We start from the raw sequence: 25,304 nt of genomic DNA, 5'->3' as shown, positions 1-25,304 counted from the left end.
CAAAAGGGGCTTATTCAACCCAGCACTAGTCCTTTTTCCTCATCAGTTTTGTTGGTCAAAAAGAATGATGGTGCATGGCGATTTTGTGTTGACTATAGGGCGTTGAATGCCTTGACGATGCGTGAAAGATTCCCAATCCCTACGATTGACGAGCTCCTCGATGAGCTAGGCGGTGCGCGATTCTTCTCCAAGCTTGACTTGCTGCAAGAGTATCACCAGATTCGTATGCATTTTGAGGATATTCCTAAAACGGCTTTCAGAACCCACCATGGCCACTATGAATTCAAAGTGATGCCATTCGGGTTATGCAATGTGCCTTCCTTTTTTCAGGCAACTATGAACATGATATTTCACCCCTACCTTCGTCGTTTCATCATCGTCTTCTTCGACGACATCCTGATTTACAGCGCCTCCATGGATGAACATTTGGATCATTTGGAGCTTACCTTTCAGGTATTACTCGACAATCAGTTTGTTCTCAAACTCTCTAAATGTTCTTTTGGGCAGTCACAGGTGGAATATTTGGGTCATTTGGTTTTGCATCGTATATGTTATGCAACCTTGGTATAAATTCCTTAAAGAAAGTGATTTTTCTCATGGTGATAAAATCTCATTCTACTACAAGCGTCATGAACAAATTTGGAAAATTATTATTGGAAGTCAAAAGGATTGGGACGACAGTGATAATGACTAAATTAAGTTTAGGTTATTTGTTTTGTTTATTAACATTACCTTGGTCAACGAGTAATCTTGCTCTTTTATTTATTTATGGAAACAATCTAATTATTATTAATGTTACATATATTTTTATTTTTATACTATTTTTCATACAAAATAAATTACAAACTTACCCGTGCGTATGCACTGGTTACCAACTAGTGGATATTAAAGTTGAGTTTCAAGCTGGTTCGGTCCGATCAAATTGAACTACAGCTTCGCTAATCATATATTTTCCCATGTGTATTTGTAGTGAACCATTTTCATTGTGTTGCTAGGCTGATAATATTATAGTATTTCACAAGATATGAAAAGAGTTTACCACCAAAATGCTTTAAAAATAATAATTATGGCTAGTCAACTATTACATTGAACTGTCATTTTTGCTTAACGCAACTCATAATAATATTCTCAAGTCTTGAAGCAGATTTCACCAAATCTTCATATATTGTAGTAGTAGTACTCTAGATCTTCGCTACGCAAATTTTTTGTAACTTGATAATTTAGACAGTGAGTTAAGTTCGATCTAGAATTCCTCGTAGACATAAATAAATCTAGGCATTAATTAATGAATATCAAATAACTAGATACATCAAATATACTACATTGACTGACATAGAGTTCCTAATTAACATTGGATTGTGATCTCCGTAAGTAATTGATCAACCTTGTCATTATAATGATACTACTATTTCTTAGAAAATAGAAATCCATAGAACCGAGCGAGACTTTCATGTTCATCTTTCAGGTAGCTCTCATTGACTGACCTTGGTCAATCTTCGTAATATTTGCATGCACAATTTTTGTTTACAGCCAATAAATTATATATATACACACACGTTGCAATAGACCACAAGATGTGACCTACACAAAGGAAACAAGAGACACGGGTTGCGTCAAATGCTGTAAATAACAAATTGTCCCCACCCCCCACCAACTTTGACTCTTTCATCTCCATTCATCCACACAATTCTTTTTTGGTGCGTTCCTTCCAATATACTCCCATAACTGGTATACACCATTGGCTCATCCCATGCAAACCATTGTCTTCTTCATCTAGGTTTCCAAATCCACATCTCCCTCTCTCAAATTTTGAACACAAAGATTGATGCCCCACCCATTTAGACTTCCAAAAGCTCATTGAGGATCCATCCACTACTAAAAAAAATATGTTTTTAATATCATCAATTTAATATTGATTTTATGAAAATTGGTGTAGGTACATTTTTGTAAATAAAAAAACTTTGTTAACATCTATCTTGTAAAACTCATCTTGTGTATATCTCTTACCATCCATCTTGATTAAAATCGATTTTATTTTTTTTCTCATTATCATCAGTTATATTGGTTAATGTACGTTAACAATGGTTATTAAAAACGGACACTTGCTGCCTCATTCTTCTCTTAACATCATCGTGAACCCTAATTAGGTATGAATCTCTCCACGTTTTATGATCAAGCTCCTCCCTCCGATACCCCTGTCGCCACACCCAAAGCCTCACCGTGACTGCCACAAGCCCTACCCCTCAAAGCCTCTCCTCTAACCACCATTGTTCCACCTCCCACTACCTTTCGCTCTGGTCCCCGTTTTCTCGCACAACTCTGTTCTCTGAGAAGTGAAAAATGGGATCTGAGATCTGAGGGTTTTGAATCCGTTTCCAGATATGTGAAGTGCAAAATGAGGTGTAAGATCTGAGATCTCTCAAACTCTTTCCAGATCTGAGATATGAAACTCGTTTCCGTACGAAGGCACACTCACCGTCAACAACAAGTTGTTGAACCAGTGCGCGGTCTGTCAGGATGAGTTCAAGAAGGGTTCGCTTCAAATCTTAGCTTTAAATTACTTGAAACTTATTATATACTTTCTAGTTCATATTCTGTCATCATCTGCCTCATCTCACTATATACATATTGTTATAATATCATAGATGGGTGAACTTAAGAAATTGGTGGAAGAGGATAAAGGGAAGTATATTGGGTTATCTGTTCAAATGGCGTGGTCCCTATGGACTCGTGACATTGAAGATGATACAGTTCCTCTTTGTAGGTTAGTTCTAGTTCTTCTCCAACTTCATATGAGCTTGGAATTCTCCAACTTCTCATAACTATTCTTTCACTAAAAATAAATAAATATTCTCCTCATCTCTTTAATTATGAGCTATTTGAAAAGAGAGTAGAAAATTAAAATTAAAAACGAGGTCACTTTGTTAAAGCTTTTATTGATGCAGGGAGCTTGGAATTGGAATCGTACCATACAGCCCTCTTGGCCGAGGCTTTTTTGGTGGCAAAGGAATTGTGGAAAATTTTATTGCAAATAGTTTCCTGGTACAATATTGTAGCAATTACTTGTGTGAAAAATTACACAATATCCATGTAGAAATTTTTGGATGTGAAAAATCAGAGCAGATAATAGCAATCCATTCTTCATCTTGAACCTGATGAAGTAAATGTTGAGCAAAGTTGCTCCTTATTTTATAATAACACAATATGTATGCATTCGTCAATTTGCAAAAACTTATGTATTTCAAAAGTAACGAATGTTGAAATATAAACTTGATTTGGGCCTAAATTAATTATTTGGTTCCTTGGACTTAGTTATTTTGGGCTTAAGTAATTATGGGTCATGTTTCTAGAGAATTCTTGTAGTGTTTGGAGTGTCTAGATATTTCTTATAGTTGTAATATTCTCTAGAATACTCTTTGGATCTCTAGAGTTGAGAACTCTCTAGAATTAGTGTGTCTAGAGTTCTCCTTAGAGTAGTATAAATAGAGATGTAATCCTACACATTTGTATCAAGCAAAAATACAAAGTTCTCTCCTCCATAAAGAATTCTCCTTCCTATCAAGTTTCTATTCAAAGTCTCCAATATTCCTAAACACTTTTCCTAAACATAAAAAGCCTTATTTCCAACAAATTGGTATCAGAGCTTCAAGATCCTCAAAAGATGGCGAATGGAGGTTTTCCTTTTCAAATGTCGATGCTCACAAAGAACAACTATGATAATTGGAATATCAAGATGAAGGCGCTACTAGGAGCTCAAGATGTGTGGGATATCGTAGAGAATGGCTTCGAGGAGCAAGATGAAGCCTCGCTAAGCCAAGGTGTAAAGGAGACGTTGAAGGAGTCAAGAAAGAGAGACAAGAAAGCTCTCTTTCTCATTTATCAATCGGTGGATGAAGATACATTTGAGAAGATATCCAACGCAGCGACGACCAAAGAAGCATGGGATAAGCTTCAAACTTGCAACAAAGGAGTTGAGCAGGTAAAAAAGATTCGTCTTCAAACTCTTAGAGGTGACTTTGAGCGTTTGTTTATGGAGGAGTCCGAGTCAATTTCTGATTATTTTTCTCGAGTATTGGCCGTAGTCAATCAACTTAAAAGAAATGGTGAAGATGTTGATGAGGTGAAGGTCATGGAAAAAATACTTCGAACATTAAATCCAAGTTTTGACTTCATTGTTATCAACATTGAAGAAAACAAGGATTTAAAGACCATGACTATTGAGCAACTCATGGGTTCCTTACAAGCATACGAAGAAAAACAAAAGAGAAAAATTAAACAAAAGGAGGCTACGGAGCAACTACTACAACTCAACGTAAAGGAAGCAAACTATGCAAATTATAAGAGCCAAAGAGGACGAGGTCGCGGCCAAGATCGTGGACGTGGACGAGGACATGGAGGAGAAGGAAGAGGTGGTTACAACAACCACTCCAACAAATTCAACAATGGAGAAAGAAGTTGGAATCCATAAGTAACAAGAGGTTGTGGAAGAGGAAATTCATGGTCGAGGTATGACAAATCACAAATCAAGTGCTTCAATTGCAACAAGATTGGTCACTACACATCCGAGTGTAGATTCTCGAAGAAGGTTGAAGAGAAAGCTAACTTTGTAGATGAAAAAGGCAAAGAAGAAGAAACTTTGCTACTCGCGTGCCAAAACAAATTTGAAGAGAAAAGAAACAAGTGGTACCTCGACACCGGCGCAAGCAACCACATGTGCGGCGATAAAAGCATGTTCGTGGAAATCAATGAAGCAGCAACTGGCGATGTCTCATTTGGAGACGACTCAAAGATACCAGTCAAAGGCAAAGGTAAAATTCTCATACGTTTGAAGAATGAGAGTCATCAATTCATATCCAATGTCTACTATGTGCCTAACATGAAGAATAATATTTTGAGCTTGGGACAATTATTAGAGAAAGGCTATGACATCCATTTGAAAGAACATAGTCTTTTCTTAAGAGATTGTAGACATAACTTGATTGCTAAGGTGCCTATGTCAAAGAATAGAATGTTCCTCTTGAACATTCAAAATGATGTGGCAAAGTGTCTCAAGGCTTGCTATACCGACTCTTCGTGGCTATGGCATCTACGGTTCGGGCACCTCAACTTCGACGGTCTAGAACGTTTAGCGAAGAAGGAGATGGTGAGAGGCTTGCCTAGCATCAACCACCCAGACCAACTTTGCGAAGGATGTCTAATTGGGAAGCAATTTCGTAAAAGTTTTCCAAAGGAATCAACAACAAGAGCAACAAAGCCGCTAGAGCTCATACACACCGATGTCTGTGGACCAATCAAACCCAATTCATTTGGTAAGAACAAGTACTTTCTCCTCTTTATTGATGATTATTCCAGAAAAACCTGGGTTTAGTTCTTGAAGGAGAAATCAGAAGTGTTTGAAAACTTTAAGAAGTTCAAAGCCCTCGTGGAGAAAGAAAGTGGTCTTTCCATCAAGGCCATGAGATCTGATCGAGGAAGAGAGTTCACTTCAAATAAGTTCAAAAAATATTGTGAAGACCATGGAATCCGTCGCCCACTGACAGTGCCAAGATCGCCACAACAAAATGGAGTAGCAGAGAGAAAGAACTGGACCATACTTAACATGGTGCGAAGCATGCTCAAGAGCAAGAAGATGCCGAAGGAGTTTTGGGCTGAAGCAGTGGCATGTGCAGTTTACCTAACAAATCGTTCTCCAACAAGAAGCGTGCATGAGAAGACACCACAAGAAGCATGGAGTGGAAGGAAGCCCGGGATCTCTCACCTCAAAGTGTTTGGAAGCATTGCCTATACCCATGTTCCAGACGAAAAGAGGACAAAGCTCGATGATAAAAGTGAGAAGTACGTGTTTGTGGGTTACGACTCAAGATCCAAGGGGTACAAGCTCTATAATCCAAATAGTAGAAAGATCGTCATAAGTCGCGACGTGGAGTTCGACGAAGAAGATTGTTGGGATTGGAGTGTTCAAGAAGATAAGTATGATTTTCTTCCTTATTTTGAAGAAGATGATGAAATTGAACAACCAATCATAGAGGAACATATTACACCACCTGCCTCACCGACACCAAGGCTGGATGAAACAAGTTCAAGTGAGAGGACATCGCGACTAAGGAGCATTGAAGAGATTTATGAGGTAACCAAAAACCTAAACGACATTAACCTCTTTTGTCTTTTTGGTGATTGTGAGCCTCTAAGCTATCAAGAAGCGGCGGAAAACATAAAGTGGAAAGACGCCATGGACGAAGAAATCAAGTCAATCATGAAGAATGATACGTGGGAACTTACTACACTTCCACGAGGACACAAAGCAATTGGAGTAAGATGGGTGTACAAGGCAAAGAAGAATGCTAAAGGAGAAGTGGAGAGATACAAAGCAAGATTGGTGGCTAAAGGCTATAGTCAAAGACAAGGAATTGACTATGATGAGGTATTTGCTCCTGTTGCTCGTCTTGAAACTATTAGACTGATCATTTCTTTGGCAGCCCAAAATAAATGGAAGATCTATCAAATGGATGTGAAGTCAGCCTTCTTGAATGGTTTTCTCGAAGAAGAAGTCTATATTGAGCAACCACTGGGCTATGAAGTAAAAGGGCAAGAAGAAAAAGTCTTGAAGTTGAAGAAGGTGTTGTACGATCTCAAGCAAGCACCGAGAGCTTGGAATGTTCGAATCGACAAGTACTTTCAAGACAAGAACTTCATCAAGTGTCCATATGAGCATGCACTCTATATCAAAGCGCAAAGTGGAGATATTTTGATTATGTGTTTGTATGTAGATGACTTGATCTTTACAGGGAACAATCCAAGCATGTTAGAAGAGTTCAAGAAGGATATGTCAAATGAATTTGAGATGACGAATATGGGGCTCATGGCATATTATCTCGGCGTCGAAGTAAAACAAGAAGACAAAGGAATTTTCATCACCCAAGAAGGCTATGCCAAAGAAGTCCTTAAGAAGTTCAAGATGGATGACGCCAATCCAGTTGGCACCCCGATGGAATGTGGCAGCAAGTTGAGCAAGCATGAAAAAGGAGAGAATGTGGATCCAACTCTTTACAAAAGTTTGATTGGAAGTTTACGTTACTTGACATGTACAAGGCCGGATATTCTCTATGCTGTAGGAGTAGTAAGTCGCTACATGGAAGCTCCAACCACAACTCACTTCAAGGCGGCAAAGAGAATCCTTCGATACATCAAAGGTACAACAAATTTTGGCTTGCACTATTATCCTTCTGACAATTATAACATTGTTGGCTATAGTGATAGCGATTGGAGTGGAGACTTGGATGATAGAAAGAGCACTACTGGTTTTGTGTTCTTTATGGGAGATACTGCTTTCACTTGGATATCAAAGAAGCAACCAATAGTCACACTATCAACTTGTGAAGCCGAGTATGTCGCGGCCACATCATGCGTTTGTCATGCAATTTGGCTAAGGAACTTGTTGAAAGAGTTAAAAATGCCACAAGAAGAACCTATGGAAATATGTGTTGACAATAAATCAGCACTCGCTTTGGCAAAGAATCCAGTCTTTCATGAAAGAAGTAAGCACATCGACACCCGTTACCACTTCATAAGAGAATGCATTGAGAAGAAGGAGGTAAAGTTGAAGTATGTGATGTCTCAAGATCAAGCTGCCGACATTTTCACAAAGCCACTCAAGTTGGAAACTTTCGTGAAGCTAAGGAGTATGCTTGGAGTCACAAATCAAGTTTAAGGGGGGATGTTGAAATATAAACTTGATTTGGGCCTAAATTAATTATTTGGTTCCTTGGACTTAGTTATTTTGGGCTTAAATAATTATGGGTCATGTTTCTAGAGAATTCTTGTAGTGTTTGGAGTGTCTAGATATTTCTTATAGTTGTAATATTCTCTAGAATACTCTTTGGATCTCTAGAGTTGAGAACTCTCTAGAATTAGTGTGTCTAGAGTTCTCCTTAGAGTAGTATAAATAGAGATGTAATCCTACACATTTGTATCAAGCAAAAATACAAAGTTCTCTCCTCCATAAAGAATTCTCCTTCCTATCAAGTTTCTATTCAAAGTCTCCAATATTCCTAAACACTTTTCCTAAACATAAAAAGCCTTATTTCCAACAATGAATTGAAAGGTTTCATGATGACATCCATGTTATTTTTTCATATCAAAGCTAATGAAAAGAGTAAAAAATTAGACTTGATATTGAAAAATTAGACCTTATTCAATTTGATTGCCTGATTTGATAGTTGGTTCAGTTGTTAGGCTTGCATATCATCCCCGGTTCCAAGTAGAGAACATAGGCAAGAACAAGAGCATATATGATCAAATAGAAAGCCTTTCTAAGAAACACAAGTGCACTCCTCCCTAGTTGCCATTAGCATGGCTACTCCACCAAGGCAAAGACTTTATTCCTATGCCTGGGGAGCGACAAAATATCTTTTCCTTTTTTAAAATAGAGAAAGCGATATAATATCATAAAATACCAACTAATCCAAATTTGCATTATCCTTGGTGTATCAGGATTTAGGATTATGATTCCTTTTCTTCAATCAGAACAACCTATAATGCGAACATTACTTTTTTTTTTTTAAGTTGAAAGGTGTTATATTGTATAGATAATAAGGAAAAGTTGACCATTAACTAGAATTAGCTTGTATAGTAGTGAAATACGACAATCCAAGAATGATCTATGTATTAAGGTGGTCATTTGTTGAAGCTTCTCAATTTTATATTAGTAATGAAAACTCATTTCTTGAATTTTATTTTGTTCGTTCAAAAAGGTGAGGCTACTAGTATTTTATTTGCAACTGCACTGTGGCAATTTTTAATATGATTCAAATTGTTGAGCTTGAGTAGCGTAAGAAAATAAATAGAAAGTGAGTCTTAGATATGTAACACACACAAAAAAGAAAGAGAACCTGGTCAAAATGCGCATCGCATCTATCTTGGTTCTTGTGTAGGTGTGCTCTTTTTCATGATATCCAGCATGCTATCTCCTTCTCACAATCTCACCTGATGGATCAAACCAAATGCAGGCTCAGTGATCTTCTGGAATTTGTGCTTGTTGCGATGATATGCATAATTGTATGCTACTGCCCTGCTGTGGAAGCAATCCAAGATTATTTTGATTCTTGATGCCAAAGAATCAAGAGTCAAAACAAGTTTCAAGAATCAAGATTCAAGATCAAGATTCAAGATTCAAGTAAAGAATCAAGAGAAGACTCAATCAAGATAAGTATTAAAAGAGTTTTTCAAAATATTGAATAGCACAAGAATTTTTCAAAAAGAAAAATCTTTTACCAAAGAGTTTTACTCTCTGGTAATCGATTACCAGTAGCCAACATTATTTTCAAACTGATTTACAAAGCTGTAACCGATTACCATAATCATGTAATCGATTACTAATGTTTTTAAAACGTTAGATTTCAAATTTCAAGAGTCACAATTTGTGATAAAACATTTTCAAATCATTTCAAACTTGTGTAATCGATTACACAATACTTGTAATCGATTACCAGTGTTTCTAAACATTTTGATTTTTAAATTTAAACATAAAGAGTAACATCTGTTGATGTGTAATCGATTACACTATGATGGTTATCGATTACCAATGACTGATTTCGAAAAATAAATTACAAAAAGTCACAATTCTTAAAGTGACTTGTTTCTGAAGAGTTTTTCAAAAGTCACAATCTTTAAGTGACTAGTTTTCAAAAAGAGTCACAACTTTTAAAGTGACTAGTTTTCAAAAGAATCACAACTATTAAAAGTGACTAGTTTTAAAGAAATTGTCAAGAGTCACAAACTTTAACTTGAGTCATCAAATGATTATAAATATGTGACCATGACACGAATTTAAAAAACGAATTCCTTTCATGCATAACAGATTTCTTTCATCTTTCTAAAAATTTTTGTTCAATACTTTCTCTTTTAAGAAAAGTTCATTGATAAAAAATTTGTGCTATTCTTTTTCTTCATCCCTTTTGTCAAAAGATTCAAAAGACTGACCGCCTGAGAATTATTTTGATTCTCCCTTCCCCCTCTTGACAAAAGATTCAAAGGATTAACCGTCTGAGAATTCTTTTGATTCTTCTCTTTCCCTTAAACAAAAGATTTCAAAGGACTAAATGTCTGAGATATCTTTTATTTCCCCTTACAAAGATTCAAGGGAGTAACCGCCTAAGAATTCTTTGTCTTAACACATTGGAGCATACATTATTTGTGGTGCAAGTAGAGCGTACATCTACTTGGGTTGTGATACTGAGAACAAGAGAGAGTACATCTCTTGTGGATCAGTTCAACTGGAGCGTACATCTACTTGGTTGTTCAAAGAGAACAAGGGAGGGTACATTCCTCGTTGATCTTTTCTTGTAAAGGACTTTACAAGGTTATTGAAAATCTCAAGAATCAGTCGTTGCTTGGGGACTGGATGTAGGCACGGGTTGTTGCCGAACCAGTATAAATCTTGTGTTTGTCTTCTTCTTTCCTACACTCTTTAATTTCCGTTGTGTATTCTTTATTTCCGCTTTACTTTTGTCTAAGTTATTGTTTTTGTTCTTTACTTTCTCATAACTTAGTAGTAAAGTCTAATTGAATCTAGTAACATTAAAAATGATAAATTTTAATTAGTCAAGGCACATTAATAATTAATTCAACCCCCTCTCTTAATTATTCTGAGGTCACTTGATCCAACACTTGTATATCATGGGCTCTATAACACAGATCCAGGGGTCGTGTCTGGATAATGTCCCAGTGCATGTAATTTCAATGGAGACTGTGTTGATGGAAGGTGCCACTGCTTTCTTGGATTTCATGGTCATGATTGCAGTAGATGTGAGCTCTCATTTCCCACACTAAGGCTTAACTTTAGTATTATTTTTTGCTTTAACGGCTAATTATCTTTTCAATGATGCTAGTAATTAATTTATGTATTTTAATTTATTTTATTTTATTTTTTAATGTTTTTGGTCATGTATTTTGTAGGCTCGGGAGCTACTCAGGATGGTGGAGAAAGATCACCAAGGGGGTGTGAAAAAATCAATTCTTTGAAAGAAACCAATGGTCAAGGACAAATTGATCTTCCTGAGAGTGCTAAGTTCTTGGTGGTTACACACAGCACAGCTCCAAAAACAAATCTGCAGGTCGTGCCTATGATGGTTAAGGGTGAAAGTGGCGACAATGTTGCATTGTATGACTCTGAATTGTTGTCTCTGGAAATGGGGTGGGTAGTTTTAGTTTTTTTTCTCAGTTGCATTTTGAAATCTCTCGAGTCTATCCTTTCCAAATCTTAATACTTTTTTTTTACATGTTTTCTCATCATATTGCAGATTAAATGTGCCCACACAACCACAAATTCACATATAGGAAGGCAATCAGATGTGGGATTTTAGACAGTAGTCACTTCAAATTTCAAAATTTACACTAAAATATTTGTTACAAGTTGTGATTTTTTTTTTCAGTGGCTGTAAGTATAGGCTAAAGTATTTCATCAATTGGCTGACTAAGACATTTTTTTGGTTGTTTTATTAGAAGGTTCTGCATTGTGGCCAAGCTTGTCTCCGATAGCATCAGCTGGGATTACTAGTGCTTCTTATTTGCAGTAAATTTCTTTTATTCCACATCATTTTGACCTATTCTCCCCTCTTCAGCATGTCCTGATTTGATGGATTTTCCTTCTGATGGTCGTCTTCTGCTAAAGCTCAAGATTGACTGAATACTGCTATTGGTGTCTCGAAACAGGATTTGATGGAAAGTTGTTCCTCTGGTGGAAAGGTAAATGAATTACAAATTTATACTTATACTGCTTTTTTGTATATTATTAACATTATACTTTTAATTGATATTATGAACTTTTGCATATTTCATTATGAATTCTAGTCTACTATACCTTCATCCAGACTTAGTCTTGAGTCTATTCCAATGCAATTAGTGATATATTATGTAATACTTCATTAACTTGTTTGCAGAAATAAAATTAGATAAATTTATCCATGAATTCAAAACCAATACTATAAAAAAACCTTTGCTGCATGGCACTGAAACATAATAGTTTGCTACTCCAAGTCATGGTCTAGGGATATTTTTCTATTTCAGTGTTCATATATGACTAGTGAGTTGCTGCACGAATTTTCTGAAGTTTCTTGAAACACAGCCAAATCACTGCAGTTGGTGAATTTTCAAATCTTATATTTATTCTTTCTTTAACGTGAATTTTCAAATCTTATATTTATTCTTTCTTTAACTTTGTAAATGCAGTTGTAGCTTAGGGTTCCATTGGTGAAGCCTGATGATGACTCTATGGATGCAAAGTTTGTTGCTTTGGTGAGTAAACATGTACAGTGATGTTGTGAAGGTCTTCAAATCTATATAGCTACGTTGGGTCCTGTATTGTGTAACTATTTCTCTTTACACATGCACTTGTCATATTTTCTTTTTCTTTTACTCAAATGTGGACTTCTTAGTTGTCAAATTTGACTTAACTTGTTACCTACTAGTTTATGATCCTAGGACACAAATGATTAAGCTCTGAAAGAGTTGTTAAACTCAGTTCCTATGCTGATATATGCCAACGTTATTTTGCTCCTTTGGCTCTAACCGGCTTCTTTAGATGGTGTAAAGGTTGAATATCATAGCAACAGAGAAGATGACAGATTAAAGATTTTATTTTGTAATTACATGTGTTCCTTGGTTTTCGAAATGTGAGTCCTTTTATTTTGGTAACAACATGTGTAGCTGATTTTAGTGATAGTATATATAGAAATAATGTATTTGTAGATTGATTTTGAATTTAGAAAACACTTCAGATATTACAAAATTTTGATCACATATCTACATTGATTTTTGAAAGAACCAATGTAGATAATGGTTTTTAACATCGATTTAATAACCAATGTCGAAAATAACTTACTTTTAACGATAGTCTTTCCAACATCATTTTGTTGAATGTCTTCTAGAACTGATGTTAATGACTTTTTATGTAATAGTGATCACCCAAAACTCTAAGTTCGATAGGAACTAATCCTCCCCATCGATCCTCACTCACCTCACACACCTTCAAAAGATTTCTCCACCATTGTGACCTTTTCTCACTATGTCCTCCCCTCTAAAGTCATCTAAGGAAAACTTCAAATATTTTGCCTCCAACATCCTTCCTCAAAGAGTCCCTTTGTGTGACACCCACCTCTAATAGGCCTAATAAGGCAAATTCTCCATCCAAAAGATAATTTTTTTTGCCTCCACAATGACAATATCTTTCTTTATGATTGGTTGCCAAGTAGATGTCTTTCTAGCATCGATAGGCCCAAGTAAATGAAAGGGAGGTTATTGTTACGTACACCTAGCACAATTGTTGGTACACTCGGTCATTGTGTGCAATTTCCATTGTGTCCTTCTGTAAAACTGATAAAAACACGAAAGTCACAAGTTTGATTCCTGCTTGAATCATTAATTTTAAATTAATTCATAAAACATATTTTTGAAATTTTAAAAAAAAATCATCTGGGCCACTTACGGATTGGACAATCTGTAAGCCTCATATGGATTGCTCAATCCATATTAGTTTTACGAAGCAAAACGGGAATCGTGCACAATTACTGGGTGTACCAACAATTGTGTTGGGTATGCGTAGCAACAGATTGAAAGGGATAGTCATGGTGCTACAATTAAGAATAGTAGCTGCCCTTTGGACCTCCTATCTAATTGAATCATATGCCTTCCCAAAATTTGCTTTAAATTCATAACAAGGCTTGTTTTTTTATTTGTTTCATTAACCACTTCATTGGCAATTACATCACCATCTAGAATATTCATCTCCCCCATTGGGCTTCTTTTTATTTTATTTTATTTGGGTGAACAATAATAAAGTTTGAAGCTAAGTTTAATTCGATAAACATCATTGTAGTGCATAGCAAAATGATCTATTATTTATAATATATATATATATATATATTTATATATATATATATATATATATATATATATATATATTTGTAAAATCATGTTTTAGTATTTTGATTAAAAGCAAAAATTAAATAAATATAAAATATGCAAATAATATAAAATGGGGTTTGTACATCATCCTTTTTATTGTGAAAAATTTATTGTGTATTAATAATTTAATATAGTATTGATTTATTTGTAAAAATTAAACTTATGTTAGCATTTGCCGTAATTAAAGAAAAAGATCAAGTATTATTTAGGAAAAGTATTCATGGACCACGCAATGTGTTACTAAAAATCTAGTGAGAGAGAAATAAAAGAGAGAAAAATATAACTATTATAGATATTATGATGTAGCATGAAGAGAGAAATAAAGAAAAATTATAGATGTTGTAAATTTGATTTTTAGTTTTAAAAAACACATTATAACCACCATTACCATACCACAACCATCATTGTCCCTACCCTTACCCCTACCACCACCACCACCACCACCACCACACTGTCGTCATTACCACCATTATTGTCGGCACCATTTTATCGTCTCCATCATCTCTGTCATTGTCGTTGTCACTATTTCATCCCACCACCATTGTTGTTACCGCCACCACTATTCCACCACTATTATCGTCACTACCATCATTTGTCTGCTATTACTGCCACCACCATTTGCCACCTCTATTGTCGTTGTCGTTGCCACTATTCCACCTTACCACCACCCAAAATTTTAAAAACTGAATCGGTGATTGGCTCGGTCGAGTTGGGTCAGTAAGGCAATGCTTGAACCAGTGGGTCGCTAAATGACTCAGATGATCCGATTTTTATTAAAAAAAAATTAAAATTTTGTGCCCAACCTTAATTGATCCACATGACCCAACATATTTTTCTCCCTTGGGCGTGACCCGACCAAGTTGCCCCAAGTTCAATACATGATCGATCCGATAAGCAACTCGACTTACCCTACCTCTAGGTCACAGTTGAATTGGTTCAACTAGCTGAGTCAGTCCGAATTTTAAAAGGCAGTTATCACCATTCCACCATCGCCACAATCGTTGCCATCATTATTTCACTCTCATTATTGTCGTCACCACCACAGACATCACCATTATCACCACCACTGTTATTGCCGCTACTCCTGCAACTGCCATTATTTCGTAGTAGAGTAGAGCGAGATAAGATAAAACGAATGACTCATTTTATTTATCTTCAATTTGTAATATTTTTTAAAATTAAAAACAAAGAATAAATCAAAACTCAAAATTTAAAACTAAAATCGATTTTAAAAATTTTCAAAACTAAAAATGAGAAATCACCCTGAACAAGACATAGATGAGTCCAACTCTATTTTTTTTTTATCAGGGTCCAATTCTATTTTATGACATGCATAAGAACCAACTGCGTGTTTGTGTCCACTTCTAACAACTTGACAAACTTGCATTGTTTAACTCACCATCAAGGCTTTTTGCAAAACTTCACATGCAAGGTGCTTGGTTTCAAACTGAAACGGAAAATGCACCCTCATAAGGCGCTGCAAATGTGGCAAGTTATGCCACGTCAAAAACTAGAGTAAATAACCCAATTCATAACAGATGCATTAGTGGAAGACCATTCAAAGCACGCCACGGTTTGACACCAAAAGAACAAGAGACAACACATTTGGGAGGCTTCGAGAAAAAGAAAACATTGATTAATTCATTCATACAACTTTCGGTCAAAACTAAAGATTAGTTTCATAACAAGTTCAAAAGATCTAAGCCATGAAGACACCCCGGGCACCAGACACCCCGGACACTACTAGGACAAAAACTCTAAAAAAACATAAAAAAAAGAGAGAGATATATATGCTAACCCAGAGATAAAATAATTATATTTTTTTACAGAAAAAGAACAATTTAATTAGATAAAATCCAACAAGCTTGCAAAATTTATAAACTAAATAAAACACTTGAGGGCGTTGGCATTCCATAAATGCATCCTAGGAATGACAGTAATATGAGTAACAAATTTTGAGTTTGTGCATGAGCTTGAGAAATCTCTAAGACCCCATTGAAAGGAGAAACAAGAACTCGATTTGTTGTTACTTCCTTGATTTCAAATCAAACACAAAATTTTAAAAAACATAAGATATACACTTGTTTTCCTTATTTTTGGATTCTTGTTTTCCTTTCCTTCTTTTTTTGCATTTGAATGAAAAAAGAAGCTTCTTTTTGGCTGAAGGGTGGAGGGCAACCAGGAAGAACAAAGGGGGAAAAAACAGAAACACTTGGTGATCAATTTCAGCAAGTCTGGTGACACAAATTCTAGTGAAGAACTGGTAGAGAATTTTGAGGGATGTAGAAATGATGAATGACAACGTTTTGCTAATTTAAATTGCAACATTGGAAATTATTATAATTAAAATTTACCAGTAATTTTTATTTATATACCTATAATTTTAAATATTTTATTTAATAATTAATACAAGCTAGTTACAGACCCAATCCTACATTTAAAAAAAATTCTTGGGCAACACATCGTACCTTATCATATCATACCAAAACTTAAACTCGTCTCTGTGTGCAACAATCTTAAGTACTAATCCTTTTAATTAATTTCTAGGTTTCCATAATTTTCTCATAAAAAATAAGATTTATAATCCATTCCTCTCAATAATGCAAGTGAAATAAGGAGAAAAAGTTATTAACAAGACATTAAGTACAATCCAATCCAATCAAATAAACAAAGAACAGTAGTAGACATATATAAAATCAATTCAACACTTGCATATCCAGATAATAACTAGGTTCAAAACGTTATAGGTCAGTCCATGCATGTATGGAGGGTTTCTAAACTTCCTAATAAAAAATATGAACTCTTCATTCCCAAGGGGAATTAATTACAGCAGCAAATGCAGAAAGTGAAACCACAAATCTACCGTATAAATACTAACACATACAACCAAATACACACACACCAGATAAATACACAATAAGATACACATAAACGTAACAACACGAAAAACTTCATTTCAATTTTCATATAAACCCTGAACTCTTCATTCTTAAAAAAAAATAAAGAAATAACTTTTTTTTTCTCTAATGTTTAATTTGATCCTCTTATTTCTCTTATTTTTTTAAAGGTTCAATTAGGTCGTGTATTTTTTTTTTTTAAAAAAAAGGTTCTATTAATTAGCTCCTTTATTTTTTTTCAAATAAGTTCAATTTGATTTTATTTTTCTTCTATTTGCTCCCAAAAATTTTAAAATAGGCCAAAAATTGGTTATAAATGGAACCATTGAATTCATTTTAAAAAATAAGGAACATAATTAAACATTTTAAAAATAAAGAACCTAATTGAATTAATTTTTTAAAAACATAGGACCTATTTGAATCTTTAAAAATAAGAAAACAAATTAAACCTAAAAAATAAATTAGAGGACCGAAAAAATAATTAAACGAAAAATACAAAATATAAAAATGCCTAAACCCCACAAGTCAACCATAAATGCAAGCACATTTACACACAATCGATCAATACACAATTGTGTTGCAGCACATTCTTTGTTTTATTATGGTTTGTAGGAATCAAAGACATATTGAAGGATTTACAATAATTCATATAACATGTTCAATCAACTGAATTAAATCTTCTTAATACTATAACACACTCTTCACAAATGTGAACAGCCAAACAACACAAAAACTTTTTTTCAATTTCAGATAAACCCTAGTGACAAAATCTTAGACTTAAAAATGTGTTTTATTTCCTCAAATTTGGGTCACTTTTTTTCTATTCCCTAAAATTGAATTTGTATTTTCAGTCCTCAACTTTGAATGATAATTAGAAAGCATTAATTAAGAATGAATTTAAAAGGAAAAGTTGATACATTTAATAAGTGTACAATATTCTCAAACAGTGTTAAGCTTTTATCATCTAAAATGCCAAATTGAAGGGTTTGATAGTCAAAATCATTTTATACTTGAAGCATCATCTAAGTTAAAGATTATCAATGTTTAACAACCACATCAGACATCACTATATATAAGGAAGTCAATCGATCTCTATCAAAAGCACCCCTAATGAAGAAACAATTGAGAATCGACATCAAATATAATTGTCAAGTTCAAAATAAAAGTTCTACCTAAAAATACTATCAGACAAAGGATATGACTACCACATGCCAAACTCATAAACAACTCATTTGTATTAAAATGTATAGTTCAAGAATCACTTCATATTTTTGAAGAAAAATCAACTTTATCTCCAACTGATAGAACGAAAATTTGCCCTATACATACTATAAAATGGCTTTGCAGGTTTAACTACCTTGTATCTAGCTCAAATGAACATTTTAAAGTTTACATTCTTCAACCACGTTTATACTATGTTGATGGTTTTTTTTAACTGATAAATGTTAAGTTTTGTTAGCAAACGAATTTGAACATTAGATTTATCCCTCCCTCTCTTCACTCTTTACTACTAACTAAACCTTACATCTCCAAGTTGATAGCTTTAAAAATAAAACTTCTTAATCATCATACATTTCCCTTTATAATTGAATATAGATAACCTATTGCGACCCATAATTTGAAAGTTTTCCTATTGATAAGTAACAATCGTGTTTAAGACACAAGGAAACAAATGAGAGTTAAATTGTGTTTAAAACATTTTTTTTCAAATCCTTTGGAAGAATATATATATATGAAACATATTCGTCTTGAGCTGTGAAACATAGCCTTCCTTCGTTCTACCTTATCAGTACGTCTTCCGAGGTGAGAAAAAAAAGGTCATTCAAGCATTAAATTAAATATACCATCCATTTAATGGCTTTCACGAACTAATATTTTTTATAAGTATAAAGTATCATCTTCTCTTTAGAGTTAGAATGATGTGTTTCTGTAACAAATGATTCCTTAAATAGAATCACTATTTTCATTTCTAAAAGGAACCACAAGTCTCAATCAAAAAAAGAAAAAAGGAACCATACAAAATACAAGGAAAAGAACTGCGACACGGTATATATACAAGCTTAATCAAATGATTTAACCCCTGGGTGCAGATGTTTTTGTAATAAAAAAAAAATGGAAAGACGACAAAACAGAAAACAGTAGGCGTTCAAGTTATCTACTCTCTCCTATGGTTCCCAATTCCAAATTCAAACCTATTATGTCCTCCACTAATATTTTCTCTCTGAACAACCAACTCAAATTCCCTATCCCCACTACTAATGCCAACTTGAATTAAGCAATTTCATTTTCCTAGACTTGGACAAGTGCATTATCCCTCCTACTTTTCCTTGCATACCTCTTATTGATCTCGGGCTTGGGCTTCGGGTTCTCTTCTTGTTTCGCCTCCTCCTTTTCCTCTTCAATGGGAGCTTCAATAGTGAGTCTAGATGGCTCACCAAGCTTAATTGCATCATCAACAACTCCACAAGTCAACCTCAACGGCTCAACAACCGGTTCATCTTCAATCGCCTCTCCATACTGAGTTTGCTCTATCTCATGTGGCTTGTGTTTTTCCTTTGTAAGCTCTGATTGTTCTTTTAGCAGAGGAGCCCTCAACTTATGGTAGCTTGGAGGATTCAATTGTTGACCGTAATCTCCAACAGCTTCAATCATCATCTTAAAGCCTTTAGAGCATGCAACCTCGAAAGGAATTTCATTCTCACGGATGAATTGGGCAATGCATCGATTAGCTTTAGCCCTTGCTTTTTTAATACTAGCATCCCTTATACATGTTTTCCTCTTGGCCATTCCAAGAGTGAGTTTGTTTGATAGTTCAATAATTTTCAGCGTATTCATATGTCCATGTATAGAGCCTTGCGTAATACTTCCCTTGGCACGTCTTTTTCCAGCTCTTAGGTTAATTTCTTCTGTGGCTTCCACCTCATCATCATCATTTTCTTCTTCCAGCCCAAATTTCACAGCCTTCTTTTTTTCATAAGCTTGCTTAATCTTGAGCTTAATTGAAGGTGGGATCTTTTTGCAAGCACTAACGTCTCCTTCCAACCCTATCTGATGTTTTTTAGCTCTGGTTATACCACCATTTGTGGTCTTTAGACAAAAATCACAAGTTACAGCCCGTTTATTGCTTATGTCTTTTAGGGAATTCCATTCCCAAGCCATATCCAGGTTATCACCATTAGGCTTAACCAATGCTGAACCGGCCAACGACGCAACATTTTCCAGAAATAGTTTTTCACTTGGTGGCTGCCATGATGAAAAGAAAATAGACATAAGAGCTAGAAAAATGAGATACTAAAAATAATAGTGAAAGCCTAAAAAAAAATATAAGAGGAAAGGGGAATACAAAGTCTACATGTTATATTAAAGGAGGACTTGGGGTACTTAAAAAACTGACGTTCTCATGCATAAAAAAAGAGGCACTAAATAGGTGGAACTTAGCAACAATTCATCATGGTAAAAGAGTGGGGACTTAAAGTGGGAAAAGAAATATTTTTAGAGACTGTTTTGTAAAATCATAAGAATTAGAAAGGTAATCGATAAAAAAGAAAAGGCGTATTGAAAATGAATAAAAAAATTAAATAGATTTAAAACACTTAAAATGCGAAAAATAACCAACAACAATTAAATAGGTGAACATATTGAAAAAAACTTCAAGCAGAAGAAAGCAACTTACATTATCATTTCTATCATCAGATTTTCCACATTTTCTAGGTAAAACATGATAATCATCATCTGAGTCATTTATTAGAATCATGCGACTACATGTTCCACGACGCTCCTTTATAGGGCCACCCATTTTCTGCTAAGAAGAAGAATTTTCACATATGCAAGAAGAAAGAACACTATATCCTTTCTTAATATCAACTAGCAAAATGTTAAGGAGATAAACATCATGTCAAAAAATGGTAAATTTCCTTAAAATTTATGAAGAACATATAACAAGTTTGATTGGAAGTCCGAAATGAGCTTCTTGGGTTACCATAAAATAGCATTGATGGAAACTCGATATAGTTCAATATGTATGACAAGGAATAAAGTAAAACTTAAATCAAACTAAAATTGTTAAAATAAGGAAAGTAACTCACATTATCATTTCTATCATTATCATCATCTGAGTCACGTATAATAAACTTTCGCTTTCTGCGACTACATCTTTTGTGTAATCCCTCAACCAAGACACCCAATTTCTGCTAAGATAGAATTTTCACGTAAGCAACAAGAAAGAACACGATATAGTTCAACTAGCAAAATGTTAAGGAGATAAACATCATGTCAAAAAATAGTAATTTTTTTAAAAATTTATGAAGAACATATAATAAGTTTGATTGGAAGTCCGAAATGGGCATCTTGGGTTACAACAAAATAGCATTAACTATCAACCAGCCACCGAGAATTTGCCCACAATGCTACAATGACAATGATGGAAACACGATATAGTTCAATATATATGACAAGGAATAAAGTGAAACTTAATCAAACTAAAATTGTTAAAAGAAAGAAAGTAACTTACAATATCATTTCTATCATTATCATCATCTGAGTCATGTATAATAAACTTTCGCTTTCTGTGACTACATCTTTCGTTTAGTCCCTTGACCAAGTTACCCAATTTTTGCTAAGATAGAATTTTCATGTAAGCAACAAGAAAGAACACCATATAATGTCAAACAATTGTAAATTTCATTAAAATTTATGAAGAACATATATAACAAGTTTGAATGAAAGCTCAGTGTTGATTTTTTGGGTTACAGTAAAGCATTAACCATCAATCAGCCACTGAGCATTGCACACAATGCTATAAGCCAATGATGGAAACAAAATTTAGGAAGAATATGACAACAAAAAAAGTATAACCTAAATCAAATTAAAAAGGTTAAAGCAAAAAGGGAAGAATGTAACTGACAATATCCTTTCTATCAATTTTCTCTTTTTTCTCCTGAGGAGGCTTCCCACGTTTTTTAGTCCAAATATCAGGATCATCATGTGACTTATCTAAATTAGAATTTAGCTTGCTGCTACTGGATCTTCTACGATGATCCTCAACGATGCCTCCCATGTTTTGCTAAATAGATAGAATTCAACCATATTAATTCATAATAACCAACAAAAAGTTAAGGGGATAAATAGTAAGTCGAAGAATTGTAAACTTCTTTAAAATTTATTGAAAACATATCAATTTTGACTAGAAGTAAAATATGGGTTGAAGAAAAATAGAATTAACTATCAAACATAGTTTAGGAAAAATATGTCAAGGAAAACAATATGACTTAAATCAAATTAAAACTGGTAACGAAAAAAGGAAAGAAAGTAACTTACAAAATCCCTTCTATCTACGTTCTCATTTTTGTTCAGAGGTTTCCCTTTTTTTATAGGAAAAATATCTGAATCATTATGGCGCCTACAATTTGATCTTGCACGAAGTCCAGCTGAGCTACTCATGTTCTGCTAAAAAATTTGTGCAAGCGAGAACAAAGAACACTGCATCAGTTCATAATATCAACCAAAATCCTACTAAGAAACCAATACAAGCATAGCAAGTAAAATATAATATAAGCTTGCAATCAGAAACACATGTGTCAATTCACAGATACGCAAGTCCAGAGATAAAATTAATACCCTATAGTTTTTTTTTTCTCACCTAAAGAACAATTGTTTTTAGGAAGGCAAAGGGAGAACATATCTTATATATAGAACAATATACATCAGAGTTAAGGATGTACAGTTAGATACTATAACAACCCCCAAAAAAATCAAGTTCATTAGCACTAGTATTATCAAACCTTCCTAACTGAGATAGTGCAACATGCTTGCAACATTTATAAACTGAATAAATGCATATGCTTAACTGCTCGGGGATTCCTTAAAATGCATATATAGAAATGACAGCAATGTTAGTGAAAAAATCTGAGAGAAATTACTACAACTTACGGGGAAATAATTGCAATTCTTGTATACTACAACAAAAAGCATTTTTACCTGAAATTAACATTGATTTCTTGGCAATTTAATGGCCTTCAAAAGTTTTGTTACTAAATGCTTCAAATAAAAAACGCGTGGTTTATAAATTAGTTCAGCCTAGTGAAAACCCTTATTTAAAATATATGTTTTCACTTATCGCTTTATAATGACTCAACAAGGTGTAGAATAATTGTGCATGAATCTTGAGAAATCTCCAAGACCCCCTGAAAGAACAAACTAGAAGTCGATTTGCTGTTAATTTCTTGAAATCTCAAATCAAACACATTATTTAAAAAAAATAAGATTTGCATTTTACTCAAAAATTGATCTCATATCCATATCATAGGCATTTTTATCAATAGATATGTGAATCATATGGCAGCAACCATTTTGATTCAAACTCGTTGTTTTTTTTCTTCACATTTATACCGTATCATATCATACCAAATAGATACTTGAATCGATATTTGTAGAAAAATCTAAAGTAGTAATATAAGTCATCTTTTCCAGCTTTCCATAATTATTTCAAAATAGATTTCAGCAATTATTCCCTTTCCCATAAAAAGTAAGATTATAATCCATTCCCTCTCAACAATGCAAGTGAAATAAGGAGGGAAAACAATAATTAGGGACAGGACACATTTAGGATAATCCAATGAAATAAACAAGCAATAATGCCTAAATACAACAGCAAACGCAGAAAGCGAAACAACAATCCACAAGATAAATACACATACAGGATACAACATACTCTTCACAAAATTAAACAACGAAACGACACAAATCTTCTATACATTTCAATTTCAGACAAACCCTAGCAAAAAAAGTTCTTAAAACAAAACAGCTAATGCAGAATTAGATACGCATACTAGCATACTTTTCATGGTCGTAAACAATGAAACAACACGAAAACTTCTTCATTTCAATTTCAGACAAACCCTGACAACAAAAAATCCTCAAAGAAAGCAGTTTACGCACATAAATAGCATGCACTACGAGCATTCATTCCACAACAGTAACAAAACACTAAAAACGATTCAAAACAAGCAAAATCCCCAAAAGACCACACCAGATGCAATGATTCAAATAAAACTACGAAAAAACCAGGAAAGAAAAGGAAAACAACACATAAATTAAATCAAAACATGCCACTGTAACAACAACAAAACATATGAAAACGATTCAAAACCAGTAAAACACAAGGATTTGAACAAATCTACTGAACGACGAAGAAAGAAAAGGAAAAACGACAATCCATGACACTGTCAGTGCCGATTTGAAGAATCTTGTTGAACAAGTATGCAATCTGGAAAACTCTTCAAGATTCCTGTTATTTCACTAACATGAACAGAACGAAAACCTAGAGCATAATCAGAAGCCATGTACTTTTTCCAATTTTTCATTTTGAACAACACAAAAGAATTTATAAGGCAGCAACAACAGTGGTTTTTGAAACCAAAGGAGAAAACTAGGAACCAAATTTGAGAGAGAGAGAAAAAAAAAAAGGCACCGTACGAAAGCATTCAGAATGAGAAGCCAGAACTTCGTAATTTGTATGGGTGAAAGAAAATTGAAGTGAAGAGGTGTCGGAGAGAGACTGATGACAAAGAGGCAAAGAAAGATGACTATTGAGTGGTTTAGTAGAAGAATGAATGACAAGGTTAATCTGCTTGGAGAAATGATATGACTGCTCAGGAACTATTAGTTCATATTTATATGAAAAAATAATAATATTATATTATGAAATTTTCTTAAAAAATATGAGTCAGGCCTATTTTTTAATAGTTATCATAAATGTTTAATTTAAAAATAATATTTTTAATAGTTGTCATAAATTTTTCACGTGACTGACTAGGACATGTCATATACTGGTTCATGTAGTTTATGGAAAGTTTTTGAAGAAATTGATGTATTTTGAATATTTTCTTTTTTTAATCTTTTTTGTTTTTGTGTGGGACAAAATACTAGTAATATATATTATTGATCTATTATGAATATTTTGTGTGTCTGTAAAGATATTCACGAACAGTAACAAGAATATTAATCTTTTCAGGGGTAGAGAATTAGAGATTATAAAAATGAATTCGATCTCGAACTTATTTTTTACTCACAACTTAAAGATGAACTTCTATTATGCTTAAAAGATTTAATGCTTAGTCAAGTAAACAACCCTTTCCCTGGTTTTACATAAGTGTGGCCCAACTGAATCAGTCTATTAAAAAAAAAAAAGAATAAGTATCTTTTTTATTTTAGCAATGATAATTAACCTGTGCATTATTCTCATCACCTAAACCATAAACCCCCACTAGCATATGTAGTAACGGTTGAATTAACTCTGTCCAGTGTCCACTTCTAACAACAAGACAAAATTGTTTAACTCATCATTAAGGCGTTTGCAAAAGCTTCACATGCAAGGTGCTTGGTTTCAAATGAAACGGAAACGCACCCTCATAAAAAGCAGCAAGATGAGGCAAGTTGAGCCACTTTAAA

General features: G+C 34.0%; 3 protein-coding genes and 1 long non-coding RNA gene across 5 annotated transcripts; 3 read left to right on the top strand and 1 right to left on the bottom strand.

Annotated features, from left to right (window-relative positions):
• The first annotated feature begins 1,829 nt into the window (after positions 1-1,829).
• Positions 1,830-3,267, top strand: LOC121172664 (probable aldo-keto reductase 1). Its single transcript, XM_041009091.1, has 3 exons — positions 1,830-2,532; positions 2,646-2,764; positions 2,946-3,267. The coding sequence occupies exons 1-3, from the start codon at positions 2,518-2,520 to the stop codon at positions 3,148-3,150; spliced, it is 339 nt and encodes a 112-aa protein (XP_040865025.1). The 5' UTR covers positions 1,830-2,517; the 3' UTR covers positions 3,151-3,267.
• Positions 3,268-3,661: 394 nt separating this feature from the next.
• On the top strand, positions 3,662-4,468 carry LOC121173432 (uncharacterized). Its single transcript, XM_041009026.1, has one exon. It carries the CDS (start codon positions 3,662-3,664, stop codon positions 4,466-4,468), a length of 807 nt encoding a protein of 268 aa, XP_040864960.1.
• Positions 4,469-10,662: 6,194 nt separating this feature from the next.
• LOC112999307 (uncharacterized) lies at positions 10,663-12,531 on the top strand. Of its 2 annotated transcripts, XR_005888283.1 has the most exons (4): positions 10,663-10,803; positions 10,954-11,191; positions 11,298-11,742; positions 12,226-12,531. It is a non-coding gene; the product is annotated as an uncharacterized lncRNA (long non-coding RNA). The 2 variants fall into 2 exon arrangements; XR_005888282.1 differs by having other exon boundaries at positions 10,669-11,191.
• A 6,254-nt stretch (positions 12,532-18,785) lies between these two features.
• On the bottom strand, positions 18,786-24,475 carry LOC102669949 (uncharacterized). The gene is made up of 7 exons (XM_006596012.4): positions 24,330-24,475; positions 22,173-22,298; positions 21,760-21,918; positions 21,367-21,471; positions 20,942-21,043; positions 20,530-20,655; positions 18,786-20,099 (listed from the first exon to the last, which is right to left on the bottom strand). Exons 2-7 carry the CDS (start codon positions 22,293-22,295, stop codon positions 19,146-19,148), a joined length of 1,569 nt encoding a protein of 522 aa, XP_006596075.1. The 5' UTR covers positions 22,296-22,298; positions 24,330-24,475; the 3' UTR covers positions 18,786-19,145.
• Positions 24,476-25,304: the final 829 nt, after the last annotated feature.

The sequence above is a fragment of the Glycine max genome, chromosome 14, assembly GCF_000004515.6.
Source record: "Glycine max cultivar Williams 82 chromosome 14, Glycine_max_v4.0, whole genome shotgun sequence".
In the NCBI taxonomy this organism is placed as follows: domain Eukaryota; kingdom Viridiplantae; phylum Streptophyta; class Magnoliopsida; order Fabales; family Fabaceae; genus Glycine; species Glycine max.
The sequence above is the reverse complement of the archived record's forward strand: the minus strand, read 5'-3'. Positions and strand labels throughout refer to the sequence as shown.

What these genes read in the sequence shown, in the direction of transcription:
- LOC121172664 (XM_041009091.1), top strand. An exon ending in GATACAGTTCCTCTTTGTAG is followed by an intron (nt 2,765 to 2,945) that starts GTTAGTTCTAGT and finishes TTATTGATGCAG; the next exon opens with GGAGCTTGGAATTGGAATCG.
- LOC121173432 (XM_041009026.1), top strand. Translation starts at nt 3,662, where the DNA reads ATGGCGAATGGAGGTTTTCCTTTTCAAATGTCGATGCTCACAAAGAAC.
- LOC102669949 (XM_006596012.4), bottom strand. Translation starts at nt 22,295, where the DNA reads ATGAGTAGCTCAGCTGGACTTCGTGCAAGATCAAATTGTAGGCGCCAT. An exon ending in ATAATGATAGAAATGATATT is followed by an intron (nt 21,044 to 21,366) that starts GTAAGTTACTTT and finishes CTATCTTAGCAG; the next exon opens with AAATTGGGTGTCTTGGTTGA. An exon ending in CTGATGATAGAAATGATAAT is followed by an intron (nt 20,100 to 20,529) that starts GTAAGTTGCTTT and finishes TCATCATGGCAG; the next exon opens with CCACCAAGTGAAAAACTATT.